This window comes from Mus pahari, chromosome 21, assembly GCF_900095145.1.
Source record: "Mus pahari chromosome 21, PAHARI_EIJ_v1.1, whole genome shotgun sequence".
NCBI classification, from domain to species: domain Eukaryota; kingdom Metazoa; phylum Chordata; class Mammalia; order Rodentia; family Muridae; genus Mus; species Mus pahari.
In genome coordinates, this window is record NC_034610.1 from 349,155 (window position 1) to 376,185 (window position 27,031).

Below are 27,031 nucleotides of genomic sequence, written 5' to 3' on the forward strand. Positions count from 1 at the left end.
GACCCTAGGCTGCTCTTCTAGGCCCGTATCATATACCCATGGTTGGATGGATTGTCCTTGAGGGATATTCCGTACCTGTAATTCCTCTGTATTTTGTCACAATAAGAAGTAAGCACCCTGTAGTATCTTTCCTATCTGGGGAAGGAATGAGCAAAAGATACAGATTTACATTTGTGCCTCTCCACCGCTTTTTACAGTCCTAGATTCTTGCCGTCATCCAGAGGGCATCATGTACCTTTCTGCACAGGGAACTCAGAGACGTGAGGGTGTGGGAAACTTGTCTGCAGTCATGTGAGCAGTGCAGGTATCTCCTGGCACCTGCCCTGCACGGGCCTTCCCCTCCAGCTAAACTCGAGCGTGCAGAGATTTAGCCCTTTCCTCAGGCAGAGTACAGGCTCTTAGGCTCCAGGTCTGGGGTGCATCCCGTTGTTGTGTGTTCCATAGGGGTATTGTAGGTATTTGATCCCAATCGGAGGGGTTGCTACCTTACCTTTGATCGTTCAGTTCCTGGGTAAAAGACACACAAACTTTTAAACTTATAATAAGCCTTTAATGCACTAGAGCTAGGCAGATATTTATGCTAGTGGTCTCTACTTCCCTGTCAATAACCCCAAGTTATATATAACTTGCCATGTTTCATCTGGGCTGCTCTTAACTCCAATTGGCCAGTCCTCATGGCCATGTTTTTTATGACTCATCTGCCCCCATGGTGTCTTCTCTTTCCACCTCCTTCCTTCTCCTCCTTGTGGTCTCTACCTCAGACCCCAACCCCAGGAACCGAAACCCCACCTATCTCCCTTCTGCCCAGCTACAGGCTGTAGGTAGCTTTATTCACCACCTGGGGGGAGGGGCTAGGTTACATAGAATCACTTGGGTCCTTCCTGCAGATTCTCGTCCCCAGGGTAACCAGGCCTTGGGGGCCAGCATTTAACACTACAATACATAGCAATAGACCAAACCCCAATGCATGGTCATGAGCCTGTGTGCCATCACTGGTTGGTTGCTTTTCCATACACTTTGCAAAAGTGGATTTCTCTCCCCCCCACCCCACCCCTGTCCCACTTTTTGAAGCATTGTACTGCTTGAAGAGAACTGAGTGCTTGGAAACTTTGAAGGTTAAATGTAATAAAATCTGGACTGAGTGGGTAAGAACCTGAGAGAACAGACAGACCAAGTTTCTCATTTGGATATAATGTCTTGCTTGCAAGAGGAGCTTGTGCTATGGGTGCATGACGGTCACACAGGTTCTGAGTCAGATCTTGGTTTGAGGGTTGGGTACTCTTGGGAGTAGTGTGTAGGCAGTGAGCTTGGGTCACGGAGGGCGCTAACTCCCTCCCCAGTCCCTTGCAGAGACAATTCTGAGATTCGTTCAGAGTTCTTCAAGTGGCCCCAGAATTGGGTCTTAAGTGCACACCAAAGCATTTCAAATGCACAGCACCCGTGGGCCTTCTGCTCTTTTTCCTGCTCGTGTGGTCACTTTCCCAATAACTTCTGGTAAGTAACCCTCTGCTCAAACAGTTTCTGCCTCTGTGAGAGCACCCATGGTCTCCCCAGCTCTGGTATGGCCAGGATTCTAAGATGGTGACCCCGCTCCCCTTCCCTAGTGGCCCCAGCTTCCTCTTTAATTAGGACTTTGTTTAAAAGCCAGGTACAATGTCTTTCACCACATGGCACCTAAATAAATGGAAGGCTGAGGCAAGAGGAATGAATTCCAGGTCAGAGTGGGGTACATAGTGTGTTAGTCAGGGTTCTCTAGAGCCACAGAACTTACAGATAGTCTCTATATAGTAAAGGAATTTATTGATGACTTACAGTCTGCAGTCCAAATCCCAACAATGGTTCAGTAGTAGCTGTGAATGGAAGTCCAAGGATCTAGGAGTTGCTGAGTCCCACACCGCAAGAAGGCGAAAGAGCGAGAGCCAGACTCCCTTCTTCCAATGTCCTTATATGGTCCCCAGCAGAAGGTGTAGCCCAGATGAAAGATTAACCCCAGATGACCTTGGACTCGGAGATCTCCCTGTCTTAATCTTCTGGATTCAATCACCACTATGTCTCAAGATCTCTATACCAAGATCCAAATCAGAAACTTCTATCTCCCAGCCTCCAGATTAGGTTCACTGGTGAGCCTTCCAATTCTGGATTGTAGTTCATTTCAAATATAGTCAAGTTGACAACCAGGAATAGCCACTACACATAGTAAGACCCTGTTTCAAAATAAACAACAACAATGAACTTACTTTGACTTACTTTTACTGTGAACTAGAAGTAATCCTATCCTCTTATTATAAAATTAGAATTTATACAAACATTTAAATAGCGTTGGGGAATGGATTTTAATAGGACTTTGGGCTGTCCTTTGGAGTGGTGATGTCAGTGTCTTTGTTCTCACTTGTCCCACCCGTGAACATCGCCAGAGGCGTGGGTACTTGGAAAGGAGGAAGGGAGGTAAGGAAAGCCCCAACCCATTTCACAAAGCTTGTCTCTACCTACCTGTTTCTGAAATAAGACTAACCTTTTAAAATGGGGAAACTGGATGGATCCTGTGTGTAGTTATTGGGTGTATATCTGACCATCTTAGGGAATGGATGCCCATTTCTTCCTGCTGGGGGTTGAAGGGCAAGGCCCTGGGATGGGCTGCATCTGGCTCTGGTCTACTTCCAGTTTTAGTTGAACATTCAGACATCTCCCCAAGGTCTCTCTCTTGATTAACCTCTAGTCATAACAGAAATGGTTCTGTGTCTGACTGAAAGAAGTGTCACAGCAGGGGGTGAGGAGGTGTCATCGATGGCTATTCTCAAGAGGCATCTACTCTTTTTTTTTGAGAGTCCTTGACAATTAGGACATTTGGTGAAATGTCTCAGAGTCACCTCCTGGGTCCCCTGCAGACAGGAACGGACCTGTGGCGGATCCTGTCCATCTCAGGACCATCCAAGGAGGGCCTCCCAGGAGTAGTGGGATCATTCCTCCCCAGCACTCCAGAGCCGTGGTTCTGAGGATCCAGTGAGATAATGTGCCAGGTTCTTGTCAAATACAGCTGACATCTTGGGCAGTGTCTGTCCTTCAGTTAAGGATTGAACGCCAACCCACCACCATCATCCTATAAAATGGTCTGGAAGCTGCTGATAATTGTTAACACTCCTCCCTTGCTCCTCTGATCTATCCAGGGCACACTGATGCCATCTATTAATGTAGGATGCCAAGAAGAGACTCCCAGCGCTCACAAGCCACAGGGCCACAGTGTTAGAGCCTTTGACTCCTAAGACATGAATGGCTGTTTGATTTCTGCCTTACATATTTGAATTTCTGTAATAGTTATCCATACCGGGGAGAGGAAAAATCGACAGGCTATATTTGACTGGAGTGGAAATACTAGTAAAGACTTTTTTAACAGAGAGCATTAATTATATCACTGGAATTTCCCAAGGAGACAAGTGTTATTTTTGACCCGACAAGGCCACCATTGAAGGAGTTGGGTGTACCCAAGCTGTGCTCAGATTCTGTTAAAGGCTGCTTTTGTAATTTATGCATAAAATTCCATTTTCTAGTGTTTGCTGGCCTTTGAGCAACCTCAGCAGCTTTTGGAAAGTCTCCTCAGGGTGTAGAGTTTGTGAATGAAGTTTTTATGTAAACACCAGAATCCCCACGGCATTATTGTTTTCTCCATTCCTGCAGCTGTTACTACGGCCTTGTGAGGGCCAGAGGTTCATTTAGCAGGAGGAAAATAGAGGCCAGTGTTCCTGCTACTTGGGCTTCCAATCAGTACTTTCCGGACACAAAAGGTAGCTATGGCCAGAGGTGTTGGTGCAGCCCTCAAGCCCGTTTTGAATCACTCCTTTTGAGTTGGTATCTGAGTGGCGGAGAGTTTTAAGTTACCAGAAGAGCTACTTAGATGTACGTAGCTCTTTCACACACGCACACACACACACACACACACACACACACACACACATACACACTCACAGAGAGAGAGAGAGAGAGAGAGAGAGAGAGAGAGAGAGAGAGAGAGAGAGAGAGAGTCTCACTATGTATCTCTGGCTATCCTGGAGCTTGCTTTCTATGTAGACCAGGTTGGCCTTGAACTCAGAGATCTACCTGCCTTTGTCTCCCAAGTGCTGGGATTAAAAGCCTGCACCACTATGCTCAGCTTGTACATTAGTTCTTAAGGGTAGCTTGATCTTGGAAATGTATATGTCCACCATTCTGGAACCAGCTCCACTCTGCCAAGCCAATTTACTTCCTGTTTACAGGGGTTGGGGGGAGGCAGTTTGGCTTCTATGATAGACTTTCAACTTTCAAAGCCTGCATGCAGTCATGTACTTCCTCCAATGAGGCGGCACCTCCTAAGTCGCTCCAAATTGTGCTACACACTGGGGATCCAGGGTAAATATGAGAATGTAGAGGGGTTATTTTTCATTAATCACCATAAATGGGTTTACCTCTTTGAGCTCTCAATGTTTGGAGAGATAGGCTATAAGTAATTTCCCAGAATCCAGGCTGGCTGGTCAGCCTCTATTTAAAGAGAAATAGTTCACATGTTCAGCCTGTGTTACAGGTTGTCTGCTCTATGGGCAACTCGCATCACTCTTCTGAGTTCCCCCTTCCCCAACAGTTCTGAAGTTGTCAATATCATCACTTTTCTGGATTGTTGATACATGTGCATACCATAAAATTCTACAGTATAAAAGGCTAAAAGTGGAGCTGGAGAGATGGCTCAGTGGATAAGAACGCTGGCTGCTCTCCCAGAGGTCCTGAGTTCAATTCCCAGCAACAGGGTGGCTTCCTTACAACCAACTGTAATGGGATCTGACACCTTCTTCTGGTATGTCTGAAGACAGTGACAGTGTACTCATATGCATAAAATAAACAAATATGTCTTTTTTAAAAGTGATGGCTAAGTCCTCTGAAGCTGTGGGTACAGTGGTTAAAGGCATGAGTATTAGATGAAGAGCCTATATGCAAGAACTGATTCTGGGCTCACTCATTTATTTGCTGTGTGTGCCCCAAAACATCAATTAACCTCTCTGACTAGTTTTAGAAACTATGAAATGGTCTAGGACTTTTATGAATTAATAGCCTGATACTTGGGAAGTACTAATAGTGCCTGCTATGTAGGAAGACTAAAAAACTATGTCTGTTAAACAAGTAGATAAGTTGCTCTTGCTATGTCTGTAGCATTGAGATTTTCTTCCAAGGATAGTTCTTGGTTTCTTTCTCCTGCTGACCTGGCGAAGTGTCTACATACAGTGGGGAGCATGCTGGGATACTCTCCTGCTTTGGGGATTACAGGGATGCTTGCACCTGGATTTTGAGGTGCTGGGGATAGAATCAGGGCTTTATGCATGTTAGGCAAGTACTCTGTTAACTGAGCCACATCCTTAACCTTCTGTCTTCTGTTCTGCATTGTCTTGGTTATAGCAGAAAAATGGTCAGTATTAGATGTCCATTCTCTAATTAGCTGAATTGTGAATATGGGGGGAGGGACTCTGTGGTTAAGGTTCTTCAAATAAGGAAAGACTCCTGCGTAGCCCCACTGGTGTCACAAGGACTGTCTTAGGGAGGCAGAAGTGTCTGAGTCAGAGAATAATGTAATGTGGGGCCATGAGCGAAGGACTGCTTGAGACATCTAACAGGGACCGAAGGAATAGATTCTGTGTCTCCAGGGGGAGCTCACTTTACTCTCTGATGGAGGTCTCATCTCCAGGCTGTAAGAGAGTCAGTTTGTTTTTATGGGACATGCTCTGGGTTTAATGGCAGTCATACAAAGTTTAACATACAGTCCTACTTTTGTGATTCTGTGGTGGGAGATGGATGTGGGAGATCTTCACCATCTACAATTAGAGTACTCACATTATTCTCATAGACAACTTACTGTTTAAAAGTATGGCTGACCCCAAGAACAGTAACATTGTAACAATGTCGAGAAACTGACTGGTACACTGTCTGTCTTTTAGCATCAATATATCACTGGACATGTAAGTATAGCCACCCAGTGATTACTTAGTTGAATACACAAGATACACATGCCTGTTATACATTCCAAGGGCTTATTTCAAGTGCAGAGCATCATACTTGTAGCCAAGAAGGGAATCCTGGCTTTGTGTATTGCATGAGATCAAATCCATGATGAAAATACTTTGGCTCAGAGGGGTTCTTGTTTAAGCCTTGAAGTTGGGGACTAAACTTCTGTGATTAGTCCTGCATTCAGGAATTTCTGTTTAGGTTCATGAAATGAGACATGTGACTTCTGATCACAGTAGAGAGACATCCACAGTCCCTGCTGAGAAACCAATGTCACCAGAAAAATAGACCACCCCTGTGTCATTTATTTGATTTTTTTTAAATGACAATGATTTGCTGTGTAGTTTAGGCTGACCTTGAACTTGAGATCCTTCTGTGCCCCTCCCCAAGTGTGCTCAGAATTACAGGTGCTTGCTGCCATGCCCAACTCACTTTCCCATTGTCGTCGTCTTATTGTATCCTTCATGTATTTATTTTAACCATAGTGTGTGTTTGCTGAGTGATAGGGTCTGCTGGAGGAGCATCGGAAAGCGAAACAATGAGCTGAGCTGATGAAAAATCCTTACCTACAAGGGAGTCTGGCTGTGTCTCAAACCCAGGGAAACAGAGAACAAGTAAACATATTGCAAGAAATTGTTAAGAAATATGAAGGAACAGAGGATGGCCAGGGCAAGAGGGACAAGGTCAGGGATGAAGGAAGGCACTGGTGACCTGCTTGGTTTTTCTTGTCAACTCGTTACAAGCTAGAATCTTCTGAGAACACAGAAACTCAGCTGACAAAACACCCCCATAAGATTGGCCTGTAGGCCAGTTTGTAGAACACTTTCTTGATTGATGATTGCTGGGAGAGGGCTTAGCTCACTGTGGGTAGTGTCGCCGTTAGGCTGGTGGTCCTGGTTTTCTATAAGCAAGCAGGCTAAGCAAGCCACGAGGACCAAGCCAGTAAGCAGCATCCCTCCATGGCCTCTGCATCAGTTCCTGCCTCCTGGTTTCTGCTTGACTTCCCTCAGTGATGGACTATAAGCTGAGAGTTTATAAGATGAAATAAACCCTTTCTTCCACTTAATTATTGGTGAGGTTGGGTGAGGGGAATAATCAGTCAGCTTTGGAGGTGCAACACACTGGATCCTCTCACTTCAGACAGTTCAGTTATGCTCTTGTATAATGGATTTCTGATGCAGCCCGAGTCAGCTATAATTATTTATACACTGTCTACTCCTATGTAAATCCATTCCAGTTTTCACCTTTGTTTTCTCTCTTGGTCCTTGGCATTTTTGACTTTGTGACTTGGTGGTAGCCTTGAGCTAATTCATTTGGAAATGGTTTTAGGACGTTGTATTGTGAGTCTACTGCCAAAAGCTCTGGCCAGCTGACCCCAGAGCAGGGAAAAGAACTCCAGTAAAGTTTCTGGAAGAGCAGGGTACCTGCCCCTGGTCTCCAAAAGGCTGGCGTGTGGAAACTGGGGGTACTCTGATCTCATCAGTTGCTAACCGCTGGCTGGGCCTGGCTCCTTACCCTTTCCTCTAGCAAGTCTCGCTCTCTGGCTGCCATTCCTGCGTCTAATTCTGACTTTCATGTTTCTGTTGAATAATAAGCATGTCAGACTTCTCTGCTGCCTGGGCACATTTGTACAGCAGAGTTAGCACAGTTCTTTGAGTGTTTGCTGAATCTATCGTGTGTCTGTGTGTGTGTGTGTGTGTGTGTGTGTGTGTGTGTGTGTGATGTATGTGCTCATGTGTTCATTCGCGTGTTTGCACATATGATAGATGTCTTCCATGCTCACTTCTTCACCTTATCTTTTGAGGCTAAATTTGAATCTTGCTGACTCAGCTAGATTGGTTGGCTTAGCGAGCTTCCAGGGATCCACCTCTTCCTTCCCTCCCAACCCCAACCCCCATGCTGGGATTACAGCTGCACAAACCTCCATCCAGCCTTGATGTAGGTCCCCGGGAATCTGAGCTCGGGTCCTCATGCTGTGGCAAGCAGTTTACTGACGGAACCATATCTTAGCCCCTACATTTCATCATTTTTACTTTATAAACCTAACAAGCAAAGGAGGCTTCAGATGAGAAACTTTGACATCTTGATCCAAATATCGGTCATCAGGTTGCTTGGCCGCTGAATGTTTTAGCCACAAGGTGTGTCTTGATCTTCTATAGGTCTGAATGTATTCCCCTGGGGAGGTAGGAGATTACAACCATTTGGGGGGGGGGGTAGTGGAACAGGTTTAGATGATGAGGTATGAATAAAAATGGTTGCTTGTGTTTCTCTAGGTCGGTGGGAATGGCAGTTTATAGAAACTGCCTTGCCTCCCCTGCTTCTGTTTAAGGATTGCGTTGCCTTCTGCAAGAAGTAACTGCCTGCAGGCTATGGGGAGAGATCACAAACTCTTATTGTTTTGAGCTCCCAGAGCATCCTGTTTGTCTCCCTGCCATAGGAGTCACTGTTGACTGCCTTGCAAAATTGCTGTATGTGTGCTTGCTGTCATTTGTCTATGACCTAAAAACTCTTGGCAATGGTAACTTGGGGGGGGGGGGCAATGAGTGGCTTAAGACACAGCAACCTGCGCTACAGTTGCAGAGTCACCACAGTGTGTAAGCTATTGAGAGCCAGGAAGGCTTTGAAGACTTTCTTTTTAAATTTTAATTTTTATTTTTACTGTATGCTGTGTGTGTCTCTGTGTGTATATGTATGTATGTATGTATGTATGTGAGAGAGAATATGTATGTGTGTGGTATGTGTGTGTGTGAGTGAGTGTGTGTGTGTGAGAGTGACGGGGGAGGTATGTTTGGGTACCCCAGAAAGCAGAAGTGAATATTAAAAGGACTCTGTTACCATGAAGTTAAGGCATTGTTGATGCGAGAGGCTTATCAGGGGTGGTTGCCAAAAGGAGTCCTTAGAGCACACACTAAGCCTTCCATAGTTGTCAGTCCAGTGTGATGAAATAGCGCGGAGCTGACCTCAGAGCATCCGAAGTTAATTGCATGCTCACACGAGGGACTCCAGGCTGGCGCATGGCTGCACTTGGCAGAGTCGGATGGTCAGGTCATGACTCTGCCAGCAGCTATCCTGGGAGCCAATGCTGTCTGGACTGGCTGCTTTTCATGTCTGCCCCACAGTTTCTGCCCCAAACCACACCTAGAAGGAAGGCGCATCGGCTTCCCACCTCAGGGTATGTCAGTTTTGAGCACGTGTTTGCTGTCGGCATGTTGAGCATTGTTAAATTGCTGGCAACAGCATTTATGAAGGGCTATGGTTCTGAGCAAGGATACTTGGTTCCAGTTGCTGGCCTTGTTCTATGTGGCCGTAGGCACAGCCCCCTATTTCCTGTCTCATCCCCTTTTAAAATGAGGCTTGGGGAAGCCAATTAGGGCTTTTTCTTTCTCTTTCATGTTCACTTATGACGGGATGTAAGTGTAACTTTAATTTCTATCACAATGCCCATGTCTTGTGAAAGTTTTACAAAGTCAAAAAAAAAAAAAAAAAGCATTAGTTTTTCTGGTTTTGCTGCAGATCCCATCACCTCTTTAAATAGACACAGGTCCCGGCTGCTGGGAGGGGTGTGGGTTAAGACTGTGCTAATAGCAGGCTGTCTCCATGCAAAGTTCACACGGGGGCCCCAGGGGCTCTAATTATCCTCCACTCAGTCTGGTGGAGCAGAGACATGTTATTATCTTTCTCTAGGTAAATCAAGGCACAGGCCCATGCTGCCATTGGTAACTTGAACAAGGTCACAGTCAGACTTAGAGGGTACCATTTAGCTGTTCTCCATCAAGGTGGGAAGTGCTTGCATTTTTCACAACTTTTATGGCAGATATAACATAAATCTCAGACTTAATTTGCTCTATGGTGTAGCAGATTCAGAGGGCAGGACAAGATTGATGTCAGCTCTTTGTCATAGTCCCATTTTATCTGGGGCTAAGGATGACGGTTAGGAACTACCTGCCTGGTCATGTTTGGGGGTTTCTTCTCTTGGCTGTGAGTTGTTGGGAATCCCATTGTTCACAGTGATAGTTCTCAAATATTCTTTCTTGTGCTGTTTTGAGGGTTCGTAGTGATCCTCACTAACGCTGTGATGATGCGGTCACATGTCCTATGACTTGTTCTTGAAAAGATTCCCTTACAGTAGAGTCAGATTGTCGGTCCAAATTGGTTTCCTGTACGGTCTGCGTGGGCTTATAACCCTCCTCTGAGAAGGCATCATGCGATTTACTTTTAAAGCATACGCTTCCGTGATTTTTCGGATCTTCATGAAGTTGTGTGGCTGCATCTGCTATGTTTATTTCCACATTTGTGTCACCTCAGAAAAGAAGCCCTGAGCCCCCTAGACATCAGCTCAGCCGTGTTTTCATCCTTCCTTCCAGGAAGTCATGGTGTGTAAATGGAGTCACTCAGTGTGTAGCCTGCCATGCCTGATCTCCTCAGTGGCCTAACATGTTTGCCCTCTTCTCCCTAATGTAGCGTTTTCTAGGTTAACTTGTGTTTAAGCATCAATCAGCCTTTTACTACTCTTCATAGCAGAATAATACTCCATTTTACCCTGTTTTATGCAGCACAATAGTAGCTCCTGCTGGAATGGGCATTCATTGTCTTCCCCCCACCCCCAAGCACAGCTTCATCGGTTACATATTTTTCAGCTAGGCTTCTTTCCCAGGATCTTTTAGTAAAACTCCAAATCACTAGTTTTGAAAGCCTTGAACTTAAAATCCATTTTATTAAGATTCTTTAGGGCTGGAACTATGGCTCAGTCACCTACCATACATAAAACCCTTCCATATAAAGTAGGCATGCCTCACGCCTGTAATCACGGCTGCTCTGGGCTCCATGAACCCTGGCTGGGAGCTAGGGGGAGTGAGGGAAAGAGGGAAGGGGGAATGAATCTCTTGAGTGGCTGGAATATGTGCTGTCTGTCTGTCTGTCATTTGCCCCTGACATAATTGTCACTTGGCTCTTTTTTTTTTTTTTTTGATTTATTTATTACATTTATATAAGTACAATGTAGCTGTTTTCAGACACACCTGAAGAGGGCGTCAGATTCTATTACAGATGGTTGTGAGCCACCATGTGGTTGCTGGGATTTGAACTCTGGACCTCTGGAAGAGCAGTCAGTGCTCTTACCCGCTGAGCCATCTCTCCAGCCCAACTTGGTTCTTTTTTTGAGAGGGTATCACTGTCTGGTGGGGTTAAGTATACTTTGGGAATCTTTCCTTCATTTCCCACTCCCCTTTTCTTTGGGCTTGGGCTAACGACCCACAATTCCCAAGTCATAATCATAGCCCTCCTGGAGGACAAGGTTGTCCTGTGAGGGAAAGTGGCTTCCTCCTCAGCTCTCTCTGTTGTCCTTCTAAAGATGCCTGTGTGTGATGTACCAGGCATGGTGGTAGCCAGCTGCCATTGCTCCCCTGAAAACATTGGTCTCACTTCTTCTCTATGACTCTGAGGAGATTTAACACTAGACAGTTGGCTCAGATCATGGTAGCCTGCTATCAAGGGGCATTTATTATCTGCATTTTTTTTCTTCTGTGCATCACCAGCTCTTGCTACATTGATAATAGCATCACCCACTGGATTGTAACCTCAGGTTCAGTAGACTTCTTGGGAGTTTTATAAAGTTTACATTTTTCTGGCAAGATATCTATGTAGCAATATAATCGATTTTCTCTGCAAGCTTTGGGATGACATTCAAATGGCCGCTTTGAATGTCTTAGACACAGAATAATAATGAGCATTAAAACGGAAGGCCTGGGAGATGGTTTAGTTGGTAAAGTGCTTACCATACAAGCATGACAACATTCTGATCTCTAGGACCCATGCTAAACAAACAAACAACTAGCCATAGTGCTATATGCTTGTAATTCCTGTGGTTAACTGGTCAACCAGCCTGGCTTACTTGGAAAATTCCAGGCTAGTGAGAGATTCCTTCTTCAAAAACAAACTAGATATTATCCCAAAGAATGATACCTCAAGTTTAACTTCGGGCCTTCTTCTACATAAGCATTTACATGTGCACACACACACACACACACACACACACACACACACACATACAGAGAGAGAGAGAGTGTCAGTTGTAGTTGGACAAGTAGATTGATTTTGTGTGTGTGTGTGTGTGTGTGTGTGTGTGTGTGTGTGTGTGTGTAGTGATAATGTATGGTATTAAGTGATGATCTTTTGGTTGGGTAGTCAGGTCCCCTGACCTTGAAAGGAGTCAGTCCTATTATTTTTCTCAGCCTCTGAAGTGTATATTTATGATTTCATTTAAGCATCTTATTTTCATTTTGTTTCTCTGACAATTAGGGAGTAATATTTGCCTTGATGACAGCACAGCAAACTGTCCTTGGTAAGAGGTGCTACAGGCCATTGCCCTTTAAAGTAAAAAACATGAATAGAACTTAAGGAAACTGAAATTAGCTAAGAATAACCACTGTTAAGCTCACAGATTTCAAATTCAAATGGAGGAACTTCTCAGAGCTCTTTGCATGTGGACTTCATGTTGGCTGTGTTCCTTGTGCTGCTGTTTCATATAGGTAAAAGGGCAACTGTATAATAATTCATGTGACTTGGAGAACTGGGCAGGGGGGATTTTAACTGTGTATGTATGTACAAAGCACTGTTGTTCAGCTGGCTGACTTGATTTATTCTGAATATTGACTTCTCTTAAAGTTGCATTTGTAATTAAGGCAGAAAAAAAGCAAAAGATACACAGGATGAAGGAAATGAACAAAAGATACACAGGATGAAGGAAATGAATGGGATAAGGACTCTGAGGTTCTTTGATTCTTTCTGAGCTCTTTATCAATTGAAGTGCGTGATGAAAGTGCCAAGAAACCAGAAAACAGTACAGATTAAGACATAGTCCACACACACGGTCAACCGAATGTCAGTAGAGAGAAGGATACATGAAAACATCAAGGATGGGGGCTGGAGAGGTGGCCCAGCAGTTAAGAGCCCTATGTGCTTCCACTGCCCACCAAGTGACATTTTGAAGGTTTGTGGCTGTGGTTTTAACTATATGTTGTCTGGGGACATGGCCGATGAGTCTCTTGCAGGCCTCTAAATTAATATCACATGTTACAGGTGGGTTTCATTGCATTAGTTTCTTGTTCCTATGTCAAAATACTGTAGCCACAAGCTTTATTTCCCAGCTTCTTTGTTCCCCAAAATTATGACTGAGACTTAATATTTCATGAATAAATGTCTAAGCCAATAGTTTTGCCTTGTTCCCCAACTAGCTCATAACTTAATTACCCATTTATTCTAAGTCCTGCCATGTGGTTGGCTACCTCTCCTCAGTTTCGTGCAACCATCTCCTTCAGCATTCCAGGACAAATGCCTCACACCTGAGTCTATCCCAGAAATCCTCACTATACCAGTGCTCCCACCTCCCTATTTTCCTGTCAACGTTCATAGGCCGATAGCCTTTCATTGACAAATGAAGCTTGCACACATTGCACAAAAGATTCCCTCTACCGAATACCAGGGAAGTAGCTCAAGGAAGTGGTTGTTTTGGCATATAGTTAGAAGCGACCTAGCTGACCGTGGCGTTGAAGGCAGGGTGGTTGGGGGTGTGAGGCAGCTCATCCTATTACACCCGCAGCTGGGCAGCAGAGAGAATGGATGCAGGTGCTCACTCGCCTGCTTTTATGGTCTAGAGTCTCGGCCAATGGAATGGTGCCAGCCACGTTTACAGTGAGGCTGTCCACCTCCATTAACCTAATCTAGAACGTTTTTAGAAATGTCCAGGGACTTGTCTCCTAAACAAATCTAGTTGACCATATTAGGTCAAAAAAAATAGATCAAGTTGACAATATCGATCATAAGTGGAGGAGAGAGCACAAATGAACTGAGCCAAGAATTAGCACTATTAATAAGTAAATGTCAACAAACTCTTTGAAGCTGCTGGGAATTTTGGCCTTTCCAATACCAAGCCACAGATTCCATTTTTTTTTCCCTTATGGCTTTATTAGGGCAGGCTGTTGCTCTTTATGAATTGTGTGGGTACCACTATGGTTTTTGTTTCAGTATAGTAGAAACACATTATCGAAAGAAGGCCTTTGGGTATGACGGTATTACAACCAGTATACTGTAGTATGCTTTGGAATGGTGGAGAGGGAAACTGTTCACTGGTAGTATGAGTCTTCAGGACTAAACAAAAGTTTCCATCTTTACGCCCTGCCCTTCCTGCAGGTGACTCTCGTCCCCACAGTAAGGCAGAGCTTGCCCAGTGCTGTGAGTCCCATCTTAGTCCATACGTATTGCTCCAGTTCCAGAGTCTGGGTCATTTCTAAGCAGAGATGCATTGGCATATAGTTCTGGAAACTGAAGTTCAAGGTCAGGGCATTCGGTTTAGTCATTGACTCTACTGTGGCCTTGACTTCTGCATCCTCATGTGGCAGAGAAGAGTGCACATACCTTGAGGCTCATGATGTAGTGCTTGAATGCCATGTCCCAAGGACCTCATCAGATCCCTTCTCCTGGCACTTTCAGTGACAGCGAACTTCCAACACACAGATTCTGGGTTACACATTCACATTGCTGTGACTTCAATTATTGATTTCACAAAAATTTAAGCCAATAAATGTCCTACAATTTGCATTTCTTGTTTGGAGCATAGCGATTGATGTCTTCTTGAGGTCATTCGTCTACTTTCATTTTCAGTTGCTGGTTCTGAGGATCCAGGGACCATGCTCAGACTTGTGGATGGGGTGAATCATAGATCATTCTCGCTTGGGACAGTTCTCTTGTCCTACACAGGCTCCATCCAGGCTCCTTCAAGGCCAGAGCCAACATTCCTACTTCTCCTTGTAGCCCCAAGCAGCCTGGAGCTTCCTTTGCCTGCTTGCTGCCACTCGGGAGATGTCTAAGGGATGGAAAGAATGGAAGCCCTACTCCTTTGCTACCTGGGATTATGGGATGGTACCAGCTAGGGTACAAGCCCCCTTCCAGTATTTCCCATTCCACTGTTTCAGAGACTTCCTCCTTGTTCCCATCAAGGTGTGCACAAGGTATTGCTTCTTACAGGACATGAAGTAAATGGAGAAAGTTACTTTCTTGCATATTAACTGCCACTGTCTTGCATACTAAATGTGCTAGATCAGATTTGGGCGTGATGTCATTGTGGACTTTGGATTAAAGTTACAAAGTATGTGAATGGGGCCGATCTTAACTTCAGCATTTTCTGGAGCTTCTATTTTTAAGTTGGTACCCAAGATGCTATTTTAACACAAATCTTGCCCTTTAATTGTGAAGGACTCGAGGCTTCCAGTGGCACTAATGGGGCATGTGCTGACGCATCGCTCAGGAAGACACTGAATTACTAGGTGTCCCACACCTAAAGCCTTGTGTTTTCCCTGTTTGTCCATCAAGAACTGGAGGGCATATGGCATAGTGGAGAGGCGGTGTTTTTCCATGACAGGCTGCATGGTGTGTCATCCACCTCTAGAAAATGCTACTGATAAAGGAGACAGGTAGTTGAGTCTGGTGTCAGAAGAGCTGTTCCTGATAATGAACCTGGTGCCTGGTGAGCGCTCAGTGCCTGGCACCCATCTAAATGGAATGTGAAGGAGTAGACTATCTCTTAGTTCTTCGGACCTTTGATCCCTCGGCTGCCAGGGAGACGCTTTTGGTGGCCCACATTAATGGTAGGTTTTTCAGTTTGAGAGATCTCATCCCAATCTTGATTTCCACAAGGCACACCATGATGAGGGCAAATATTTGACAAAAGCAAAAGTACCTTGGTTGACAGGGTTATAATTTGGCCACTTTCCACTATTGTCATTATGGGTCCTGTTCAGCCCTGGGTGGGCAGAGGATGTGCTTACTGAGACCTTACATAAGCAGTGAAGAACCCCTCATATATGTCACAGTGTGTGTCCTGATGAGAAGGCCCGGATAGGTTTTATAGGGGTGAATGGGTGTATGTCTTTCCTTCCACTGTTCTTGCTTAGGATGTGGGCAGCCTGTGGGTGGGGCCGTGGGCATACATACAGTATTCAGCACACTTAAGCGACTGTGTATGTGAGCATTCGGATTTGACCGACCTACACTTTTTTATTGCTGTGTTTCTCTTCTTTCAGAATGTACTTTCCCTCTATTTCTCCTCTAGAAACAACACAGGGGGCTTGATCAATGCAGACTGCATAGGTTACTATTCTATTTGTTGCTGTGATCAGACTCCTTACCAAAGGAAGCCAGGGAAGGTTTGAAGCTGCTATCCGTCTTGGTGGGAAGTCAGCAGTTAGCAAGGGCTCGAAGCATCTTCTTAATTGCTTCTTTAGACAGGAAGCAGAGAGCTAAATGCTGGTGCCTAGCAATGCTTTGTCTTATTCCGTCCATCCTATGGAATGGTGTGCCGCCAATGATTAGGGTGGGTCTTTCCACTTCAGTTAAACTAATCTAGAAACTTCCTTGAGACATGCCCACAGGTTTGTTTCCTAGGTGTCTATTGATTGCCAATACTTGCTGTTAGCAGCCATTAACCCTATCTGTCTAGCTTGGCTTTCCAAGGGTCTAGTCAATCTCCAGGACAATGCTAGCTCATGATTGACATCCTGGGGCTTCTGTGTGCTCAGATACACTGTGTCTTGTGACATTTGGATGGTAGGATAGCTCTTAACTTTCCTACCTTGAGGAATCTCAGGGATGTCTAGAACACCCCTGTCTGGGTCCCAGAGTATGGTGTGATGCCTTCCTAGGCATGAACTCACAGAGGAGCCCCACCAGTACCTTCAAGCTCCCTGCAGTTAAGGAGGCAAAGGTGGTGGAGGGGCTGTTTGAAGTGGACAGGGTTCTGACAGGAAATATAACCATGTTCTGTCACTGGTTACAAGCCACACCTTTCTCTTCCTTACCTGAGACATTGTCTCAGGAAGTAAATGAGCATATGAGACCCACAGGGGCTGGGAGAGTTTCCCATAAGTTCCAAAGTTTTGTGAATATATTGGATGAATGACTCAGAATTAGCTCGGCACCCACTCCCACACCTCCCAGGCTATTTTCTCCTGTATCCATCTGGCCCCTCAGGCTCCAGTGCTCCTCTGCCCTTGTGTCTCTGAGCTCTGCATGGGACTGGAGCCTTGGTCTCATTTCTGTCCTCAGCGTGCAGCACCCTCCAGGTACAAGAGGGCTACTGTAGAAATCTCCACTGTGAATAAAACCATGCATGACCTGTGCATCAGCTTTCCTGGGCTCGATGGAAGTCTGGAAACAAGGGAGCTGGCTGCTTACAAGGTGAAGGCAGCAGAATGCTAATCCGATTCTGTTACCTAGGCAATGGTACTTGCTCAATGTGGGGCTTTGTGCCATTACTGTTTCTCTTCCTGCTTCTCTGACTTACATGTCTCTTCTTAAGGGTCTTTTTTTTCCTCCTACACCCTTTGCATTGGTGTTTTCAGGGTCCTACTTTTCCTTATTTTTCTATTAATTAATTAGTTAAATTTATTTATTCACTTTATATCCCTATCACTTCCCTCCTCCATTTTTTTTTTTTTTTAGTTTTTATTTTGAAGACAGAGTTCCATGACCTTTCTCTGTTCAAGGATGACCTTGAACTTCTGCTCCCCCTGTGTTTACCTCTGTAATGCTGGGATTACAGGTATGCACCTCCCTCCACGCCTGGCTTATGTGGTGCTGAGGATTGAACTCATGACTTTGTGCACCGTTGCTAAGGAATCTACTAACCGACCCACATCCCTCTATCTGCCTTGGTCCTTCTGAGAGAATATATATATATATATATATATATATATATATATATATATCCCATGGTAGGTGTCATACATCATGACTCTCCCAGGAATATTTCACTGACATCCGGGTCTGCATCCATGAAAGCCTTTCTAGCCTGGCCACTGACAACTTCCTGCTAGAAGATCCACTTGTCTCTTAGCTTTGCTAAAACCAAGGTTGAAACTTGCATGCCTTACCCACTGTTGGGTTCCCCATCAACTAAGCCACCTAAGACATCAAAGCTGGCATCTCCTTGGATGCCCTTGCTCTCTGCCTCTTCTTACATTTAGTATAAGGAAGGGTTGCATGGGGTCTGCCTCCTCAATTTTGTAAACATCGGGATCCTTCTACTTCATTTACACCCTGACTTGCTTTTCTGTTCAGGCTTTACCTTCCCCACATTTCTACCCATCAGGCCCTACACTCTGCTTTCTGTATAGCCATGCAACAGTTGATTGATTTCAACCCTTTGCACTATTTGGCTTTCCTTAGTTGCTTCCCACTCATGGAATCCCTTGTGTTGTCTGCCCTGTGTTATTGCCTATATATTTAAGACAAATAAGCATCCCACAGATTTACAGCCTTATGTCAAGTATCTCTTTTTTATGAAGCCCTTTACTGTCCAGTTAGAGTGAGTTTTCCTCATGAGTCCCACTCAGCCCAGTGTGTTGTTTTTAAGCTCATACCTTTACCTCTGTCACTCACCACTCACCTCTTCCAATTAGAGGAAGAAACTATAGACCCTGAGACTATCTATCTTACATATCTCCCATTTCTGGCACTTCTCATAGTTCCTTCAGAAATAGCTAATGCATAGAAAGCAAACATTGGATAGATGGTTGGTTGGATGGATGGATGGATGGATGGATGGACGGATGGATGGATGGTTGGGTAGGTGGATAGATGGGTGAGTGTATGATAGATGGTTGGGTAGATATTAGATGGGTAGGTAGATGGGAGGATGGAGAGGTGAATGAATACATGGGTGGTTGGGTAGATAGATGAGTGGGTGGGGGAGTAGGTAAGTGAGTGGGTGGGTGAATAGATGGGTGGGTGAGTAGATGGATGGACAGATGGATAGATGAGTGGATGGATAGATGGGTGGGTAGATGGATGGATGGTGGGTGGATGGATGCATGGGTGGGTGGATGGATGACTAGATGGATGACCAGATGATAGATGGATAGATGAATATATGGATGGGTGAATGGATGGATAGGTGGGTGAGTAGATGGATGGATGGGTGGAGTGATACATTGTTATATTGCTGTGTTCACTGAATTGGGAAAATTTCCTTTTTAAAATGACATAGTGGGTCTACCTTTTATAAAGGTGAGCACACATCAGAGTAAAGAGGTCACAGTGGGGGAACTGTGATTGAGCCTTTTGGTTTAGTGTCTCATTTATCATGGAGCGGACCTACTAGTTGAGGGGTTGCTTCATGTTTTGATAGGGGCAATCCCATCACACTTGCCTTCCTTACTATATGAAACATCCCTCGGGACTGTTCCTGTCTTTGTGATGGGCCCCACCTCACCTAGGCTTATTCAATTTTATAGTTACAATTTGTCTGGAATGTGACTTAGAGTCCTTGTAGGGTGTGGTATTTGGTGTTGGAAGAGGCAAAGAGAAAGTAGAATTTCAGATTTCGGTAGACCTTTGAGATGCGTTCTGGAGACCCCTCTACTCCATCTTCAATGTGATGTGAGTACTTGCATGCCTCCCCATCAGCCAGCTCTTAGGGTACCCAGCTCTTCAAGTGGCTTCTTGTCCTGATCATGCCTAACAGTTTGCTTGCCACTGAGTTTATTTTTGAGCTCAGCCTATTCAGATGGGCTCGCGACTTGTTGTAGCTGTCTGGGATCTGAAACCATCTGGTTTCTCCTAGCTGAGGGGGGGACAGAGCTGGAAGAGAAACCTTTGTTATTTTTTGTGTAGAGTCTGGTCTTTTCATCTCTCTTGGTTTGTTAACTTGAACTTGAGTGGAGAGAGTTGTTGAAGCTGGTGTGTACTTATAAGTGTAAGCTTCAAGACTCGACACCAACACAAAGAGATTGTTGACAAGGGTTTGCTCTCAGGGTGAAACTGTGGTTGATGCCAGAAATGGACTCTCATTTGTCAGTGAGCAAGTCATGACTCATCAGTGTCTGGGGTGATTACGTCATTGGCTTTCCAAGATATCCCCAGCAATTTTGTCCTTATCCAAAAATAAGGATCTGCCAACAAAGGTTCGTTGCTGTTAGATTCTTAGTCCAAATGCATTATTTGAGATTAAAGCCCAGTGAACCTGTTTGCACCATGATGGGAAATGTAACGAAGTTGGAAAACCATTATTATGTTGGTGTCCTACTTCGGAAGTGTCCAGAAATGAGGCTGTTACTGTCCTCAAGGGCCCAGATCTGGGTCTGCATGCACCAGCTGTGTGCATGTCAGAATGCTGGTGTCTTTTAAGACTGCCACTTTTGGTTGTTGACTTCATCCTTTTCTTCCCTGTCTCTCATTGCTACTCACTGAGAATGATCACACCCGTGCATCTTTTGTCATTTTTTTTTCCTGCAGATTTCAGCAATGTCCCTGACATCACAACTGGCCTGAAGAGGAGCCAGACAGAAGGCACCCTGGATCAGATGCCCCGCAGAGAGAAGATGGAGCAGACATTCCCGGTAAGTCATCAGCCCAGATCACAAGCCAAGAGCCAGGCACTGGTACTTGAGGTTGGGGATATAAAAAGATGGACTTTTTCTATTCCTGGGTCCACTAGCTGATGGACCCCTTGGGATTGACAATCCCTTTGTCCTTTTGAAAATTAGAACTGTGTATGCATGTGGTTTTTGATTTGTAGTTGTTTTGGTGTATGTGTGTATGATTCGGGGATGAGGGTTGTTTGGTTTTATTTGTTTTGCTTTTTGAGACAGAATCTCCCTCTCTAGTTTAAGCTGGTCTGGAACTCACTGTGTAGTCCAGGCAGGCCTGGGACTCATAATGGTTCTCTTACCTCCATCTCTAAGCACTGCGATTCCAGGTGTGACTCATCACACTTACTTGCTTCTCCTTTTTAAAGAGTGTGTGTATATTTGCACATGTAAGCCCATGTGTGAGCACATCTGCCCATGCATGTCCCTGAGTGTGTGTATGTTTGCGCATGTAAGCCCATGTGTGAGCACCTCTGCCCATGCATGTCCCTGAGTGTGTGTATGTTCGCGCATGTAAGCCCATGTGTGAGCACCTCTGCCCATGCATGTCCCTGAGTGTGTGTATATTCGCGCATGTAAGCCCATGTGTGAGCACCTCTGCCCATGCATGTCCCGTGGAAGCCAGAGCCTGATGCTCATGCCTTTCTACCCCTCTCTCCCTTGGTTTCGGAGACATGGGCTCATTGAACCTTTTGCAGTCTGAATAGGGTGGCCGGCCAGTGCGCCCCAGAGGCCCTCCTATTTTCTCTGGGGTTAAAGATGTCATTGCCCCAACTGGTTTTTATGTGTGTTCTGGGGATCTAACCTACATGGCAAGCACTCTATCAACTGAGCCATCCTTTCAGCCCTATTTACTCACTTGAAGTGGGAAGCGATGGGGACCATTCACTTTTAGCCTGACTTTGGGCATGTCATCAGAGAGCAAGGGAGACTGAGCCAGTCTTATATCAGGAAGTCTGCTTAGAAATCCCAAGATGGAAATCCTAAGCTTGGGTATCAGGGAAGTCATGTTTGGTTACAAGTCCTGGCTTTTTTTTTTCTTAACCAAAAGTAAATTATTAGTATTTGCAATGTTGTCATTTAACTGCAGTAAAACATGTATAGCAAAGGTCTGGAGAGATGGCCAAGTAGTTAAGAACATTCACTGTTCTTCTAGAGGACCTGGGTTCACTTCCCATCACCCACAGGGTAGTTAATGTCCGTACTTCCAGTTCACCACACCCTCTCTTAACCATCTGCAGTATATACATATACATGCAAGCAAAATACCCATAAACATGAAATATGAGTATATATCTACATATATCTGTATATCTCATATAGCTTGCTTCTTTAACCACTTCCAAATGTGCACTTTGGTGGTATGGCATGTACTCAGGCTGTCCTGCCTTTTGCCTCCAGAACTTTCCTGACTATTCCTATTGAACCGTCACTTTCCATCTCCTCCCTCTCCACAGCTTCATCTATACTTTCCTCTCAGCTGCCATTTTATGCACTACCTAGAGAAGCAACATTGTATAAACATCAGTCAGCATGGCATTGCAGGCCTTCAATCCTAGCATTTGAGAGCTGAACACAGGAGCAGCAGAAGTGCAAGGTTATCCTTGGCTGTAGAGTGAGTTAGTGGCTAGGCTGGGCTACGTGACAACCTTTCTTAAACACACATGCCCTCACACACACACACACACGCACACACACACACACACACAGAATGCACCCCCAAAGACATACACCACATACACATATACACGCAGACCAGATAGATATACATACACACATTCCAGAGCTCAACACTGGGGATAAGATAATGATGATGATGATGATGATGATGATGATGATAATTACCATCATCATCATCATCATCATCATTTTTATTAATAATCCAGAGATCAACACTAGGGATGGGAAATTTGCTGGACCGCCTGGCTAGCAAGCTCTGAGATTTGCCTGTCTAGTGGCTGCTGTTCCTGGGGCGAGTAAAGAAACCCAAGACCTTGTCTGGGTTTTTTACGCAGGTTCTGGTGATCTGAGTTCAGATCCTTGCTTAGCAGGCACTTTACCAGCCAAGCTTTCATTTCCCAGCAGTGTGTGTGTGTGTGTGTGTGTGCGCGCGCGTGCGCATGCGTGCGAGTGTGTGTGTGTGTGTGTGTGTGTGTAACCAGGGATCCTCCCTGTTTTCACAGAAGTGAATTGGGAGTTGTCAACCTGCTGTGTTTCTTCCCTGTGCTGGGAGAAACTCTCCCAGGGGCTCCTGTACACTGCCCTCTAGCAGGCACCTGCTCAGGCCTGTAGGAGGAGGTTGCTCTCCAGGGAGAGGACCTGCCTCTGCTTCCTGGATCTTCTTAGGGATCATTAACTTCTTTTCAGATTAGATTCTGGTTGAACCTGGGCCATTTGGGGTGTTTTACTAACAAGTACTCTAGACATAAGAAAAAGGAATAATTTCCATTGAAAATCCCATGATGAAACACAGCTGTAAGCAAGGCTTTTGACAGCCCCACAATTTCTGCAAATGGTTCATAATTGATTGCCTTGTCTCTCTTTAAGGGTGCCTATTACTGTCACAGCTCTTTGTGTGACCCTGTCAGCTTCTCCTGTAGGGGATTTTTTTTCTTTCCACCATTGTTAGCAGTTGGCATATGCTATTATGATGGGGGGTGGGGGGAGTTCTAAAGGAATAAATAATTTTTCTTTGGGTAAGGGAGTTGAAGGAGTTTTTGGATTGTTTGGGGGGGACCTCAAGGTATGTTAAGTTGTTTCCCCACAGACACACCACTCGAGTACTGGAGATGGCAGTGGACATATGGTACTTAGTGGATCTGTTGTCCCTGCATCTGCTGTAACCTCCTGGTGCATCTCCAGAGCAGGCAGGCTCACAGTTTGGGGTAGGAATCGAGTGGAAGGGGGTGTACCTTCTCCAGGCAGCAGAGAAAGAGCTTGGTGGCGCTAGGGCGTCCTTGTGGATGTGACAGGGAAGAACAGTTTGGAATTTTTTCCCCCATCTCATTGCCTGGTGATGAGAGCCAGAAGGGATGCATGCCTTCTACACTTGCCAGCAGCAGTGGACAGTAGACGGCTTCCTGCTCCAACACTGAGAAGGAACAGGTGCCTCTGAACCTCTCCTTTTTATGTGCAAGCGTGTAAGTAAACACAGGCTTGGGATTCTTGGGTGCAGATCTTGATCTAAGTATAGGCAGGTTTGCACATTTTCTTTCAGGACTGAAAAGTTGATTTGACTCTAAAAATGTCTAAAGGCTGTGGTGGGGATGGCCAGCTCTTTCTAGAAGGGGTCCCGAGAGCCGTCTTGGAGCTCTCTGTGTTTACAGGCGAGTAGAGAACTTTTGTGTACAGGCTCTGTGGTCGACTTTACCTATTTGCTTCTGAGGTCTTGTAGTTGATCTTTAAAACAGTTTTGTCAGTTTGAAATAGAGGATGTCAGAAAGGCCCATGGGGGGTGGGGAAAAACATTTCCTCTGTTTACCGTATTCAAAAGCAGGAGAAAGAATTTGATTATTTTTTTAAGAATTTGATTATTACAAATAATTATATGCTTGAAAAATTCCCTTGGAGCATAGCTCATGCTTGTATTGGGCTGAAAGCTGTGAACTAAATAACCTGCAAAAGGAGACTTGTTTTCTGCAAGGTGAGCAGAGTTTTTGGTGTAGCTCTTGCTCCTCAGTTAATTTTCTAGCTTTTTACAGGAATTTTTATGTAATCACCTAGTGTAACTGTGGCCTTGATTATTTTCTGCAATTTGTAGGCGTTTGTGTTGCGAGAACAGAGAGCGTTGGGAATCAAGATGTACAGTATAGCAACCGTGTGTTGTGTTCTCTGCAATTTGATAATTTTAAAGATGTGTTTTTGGCCCATTGTGCATTCAAGACAGAAGAAAAGACTGCGCACAGTGACGGGTTAGCCCCGTAACCAGGGGAACATAACTTGCATTTAATATTTGCCTCCTGCCCACTCATTTTGCTCCACCTTGTATGTTTTGCACATGAATTGCTCTTTAAGAGCTTGCCTATCAAAGAAACGGAAGCTAAAGGACATTCGGGGGAGCATGACTTGCTTCCCAACCTTCCTTAAGAGCACATGTTTGGGTTTCTAGCATTGCTTCCAGACCTTTTGGGTTTTGAGATGTTTTGTTAAAAAGTTAAACTAAACGCCATTTATTTACAAACAAATAGTGATCTGTCTTCATAGATACTTTTGGTAGGCTGACGTATTCATGGTCTTTTCTTCAAGTCAAACATCTACTTTTAATTGCAAGTTGTCCGAACTAATTCATATTTGAATGGGCAGGGAGCTGGTGTCTTCAAGGCAATTGCTTTATTCCTGGAAAATGACTCAGGCGTGGCATTCTGCCATAGAGACCATTCTCCAGGGGACAGATTTTACTTCAGGTATCTCTTTCTCTCCGGTGGTGGTGTACCAAAAAGGAACCTTGATGAGGTTAGAAAGCTGCGTTTGAATCCTGTTGTACCACGGTTTATCAGAGAGCTGAGTGATTACACAGCTTTTAGGTGATGAAGCAGCCTCCCCTGAGAGATCTGTCTACAAATGCACATTCTACTCAAGTCTTAGCATCTTCATCACGTGATGCTGCTGGGGTATTGGGGAGACTCGGTGCCAGATAAGAATTTATATACGAATATATGAATGTTCTAATGAAATGACACAAAAGTAAGTGTGTGTGTGTGTGTGTGTGTGTGTTTGTGTGTGTGTGTGAATTAAACTCCTTAGCTGCCCACCGGTCTTCTCATAGTTAGTGTCAGTTGTCAAAGTCTCCTGAGCATGTTTTATCCTCACGGACACCAGGCACCACAGGGATTGGGTCCCCTTGGCTCTCCGTGGTCTCCATAAAGAGAAGGCATCCTCAGTGTCGCAAAGGTTCCCCAGGCGTGGTGTCACAGATTGGCTGGAATTACTGAGTAGAGAAAGAACGTGTTTGGTCTGTTTTCCTCCCAGAAAGCCCGGTCATTCAGGCCAGAGAGACCCTGCTGGCCAGTCTCACAGACCTGTGCCCTTGGATGAGAGGTGGGGTGAATATAGGCTAGACAAGGAGCAGGCGGCTGCAGTTTTGTGTCCCTGGCTCTCCAGTGTATTGTTCTCTTTTACCACTGCACATCCTTGGAACAGAGACTGGATGGCAAGTTCATTGGGCTTGTTGGCGGCAACTCTGCTGGGTTTCCTGGAGCCCGAAAGGGCGTTCTTTCTTTTCTTGACTCTTGATGGTTCCCTATCTACTACACAACCCCACATTCCTACCTGCAGGCTCTTAGTGCTCATCTCATCTCTTCTGGATCTGCCCTGGGTCATTTGGACTGATATATGGCCAGTGGGGTTTGGTATGTAGAGGTCATCCTTGGGTCCTGTCCTGTCAAAGATCATTTAACTGCTGCAGAATGAGAGATACCACTCTTTCCCCTTCCCTATGTCAGGTTTCAGGAAAGGGCTCAAAGTGGATTTAATTGTAGCATGGCCCAGAGATATAGATGTGGAAATACATCTGTTCTGAAAGCTGCTCTGGGTAGTCAGCACTCATCCTGGGAAAGACATAGAGTTGAGTCTGAAGCGGGGGAGCAGGAAGAAGTCCTGCTTCCCATGCCTTCCTCCCTACTTCTTGCAGCTGTCCTTAGCCCTTTCACGATGGATGACATTGACTATTGGGACAGAAGAAACCTGAAATGTGGGTAGACGCTGTTATCAAGGGGCTGAACTATAAGCAGGTTGGGGCTGGGATGCACAGAAATTGAGCGTCACTAAATGGAGGATAATTCAGCTGTCTGTAACCCCTCAGTGACTGAGGCTTGGAGTTGTGTGTGGCCCCAAGGCTGTGAGTTTGCATGCAGTTAGGCAGGAGAGTGTGAAGCTTTCCATGTTACCGGAATATGTGGCTGTCTTAGCAGTAGAGTCACATGAAAGGCAGAGGGAGGTTCTAGAACAGTGATCCTCAACATGTAGGTCATGACCCCTGTTGGGTTAAAGGTCCTTTCACAGGCCACCTAAGACTGTCAGAAAGGACATATATTTACATTATGATTCATACCAAAAGCAAAGTTACAGTGAAGTAGCGAAGAAAATAATGTTATGGTCTGGGGGAGGGGGGGAGCGTCACCACAATGTGAAAAAGGTTGAGAACCACTCGCTGTTCTAGAACATGGCCTGACAGGGAAGGTAGGCATGAAGGTTCAAATACCAACTCTAGGAAGTCCAGGCTCCCCATGTCTTTCCTGGTTCTTAATGGTTCACACAGGGAGGGCCATCCCAGGGATAACCTGACTCGGGGAGATTGGGAAGAATCACGTGACCCTTTCTTTCCTTCTTTCTCTCCCATTCCATCGTTGGGGTCTGTGGTTCTTTGTGAGTAGGCCAGTCTCCCCAGATTCCATCCCCTTTCTTTGTCTAGGACCCCTGTACCAATCCCTCCTGCTTTTCCTTGCCTCCACTTTCTCAGTCTCCTCTGCATTCTCCCTTTACCTTCTATATTTTTCCAGAAGAAAAAAAAAATAAGTTTTTACTCAAAGTCAGCTTCAGAATCACAAATTAAAGAGGCAGGACAAAAGCAAATCCACAAAGAGGCTGCGCAGTAG

The 27,031-nt window shown here is 45.1% G+C and overlaps 1 protein-coding gene across 2 annotated transcripts in view; it reads left to right on the plus strand.

Annotated features, from left to right (window-relative positions):
• The window catches only part of Tiam2 (T cell lymphoma invasion and metastasis 2), a 194,124-nt gene that overhangs the window by 135,218 nt on the left and 31,875 nt on the right, over nucleotides 1–27,031 (plus strand). Inside the window, exon 15 of one of the 2 annotated variants that reach the window (XM_021221237.1) lies at nucleotides 20,305–20,408. In XM_021221237.1, coding sequence (XP_021076896.1) covers nucleotides 20,305–20,408 — 104 coding nt within the window. Of the gene's footprint in view, nucleotides 1–20,304; nucleotides 20,409–23,209; nucleotides 23,579–27,031 lie in introns of those variants that run through there. The other variant, XM_029532809.1, reaches the window with a different exon arrangement.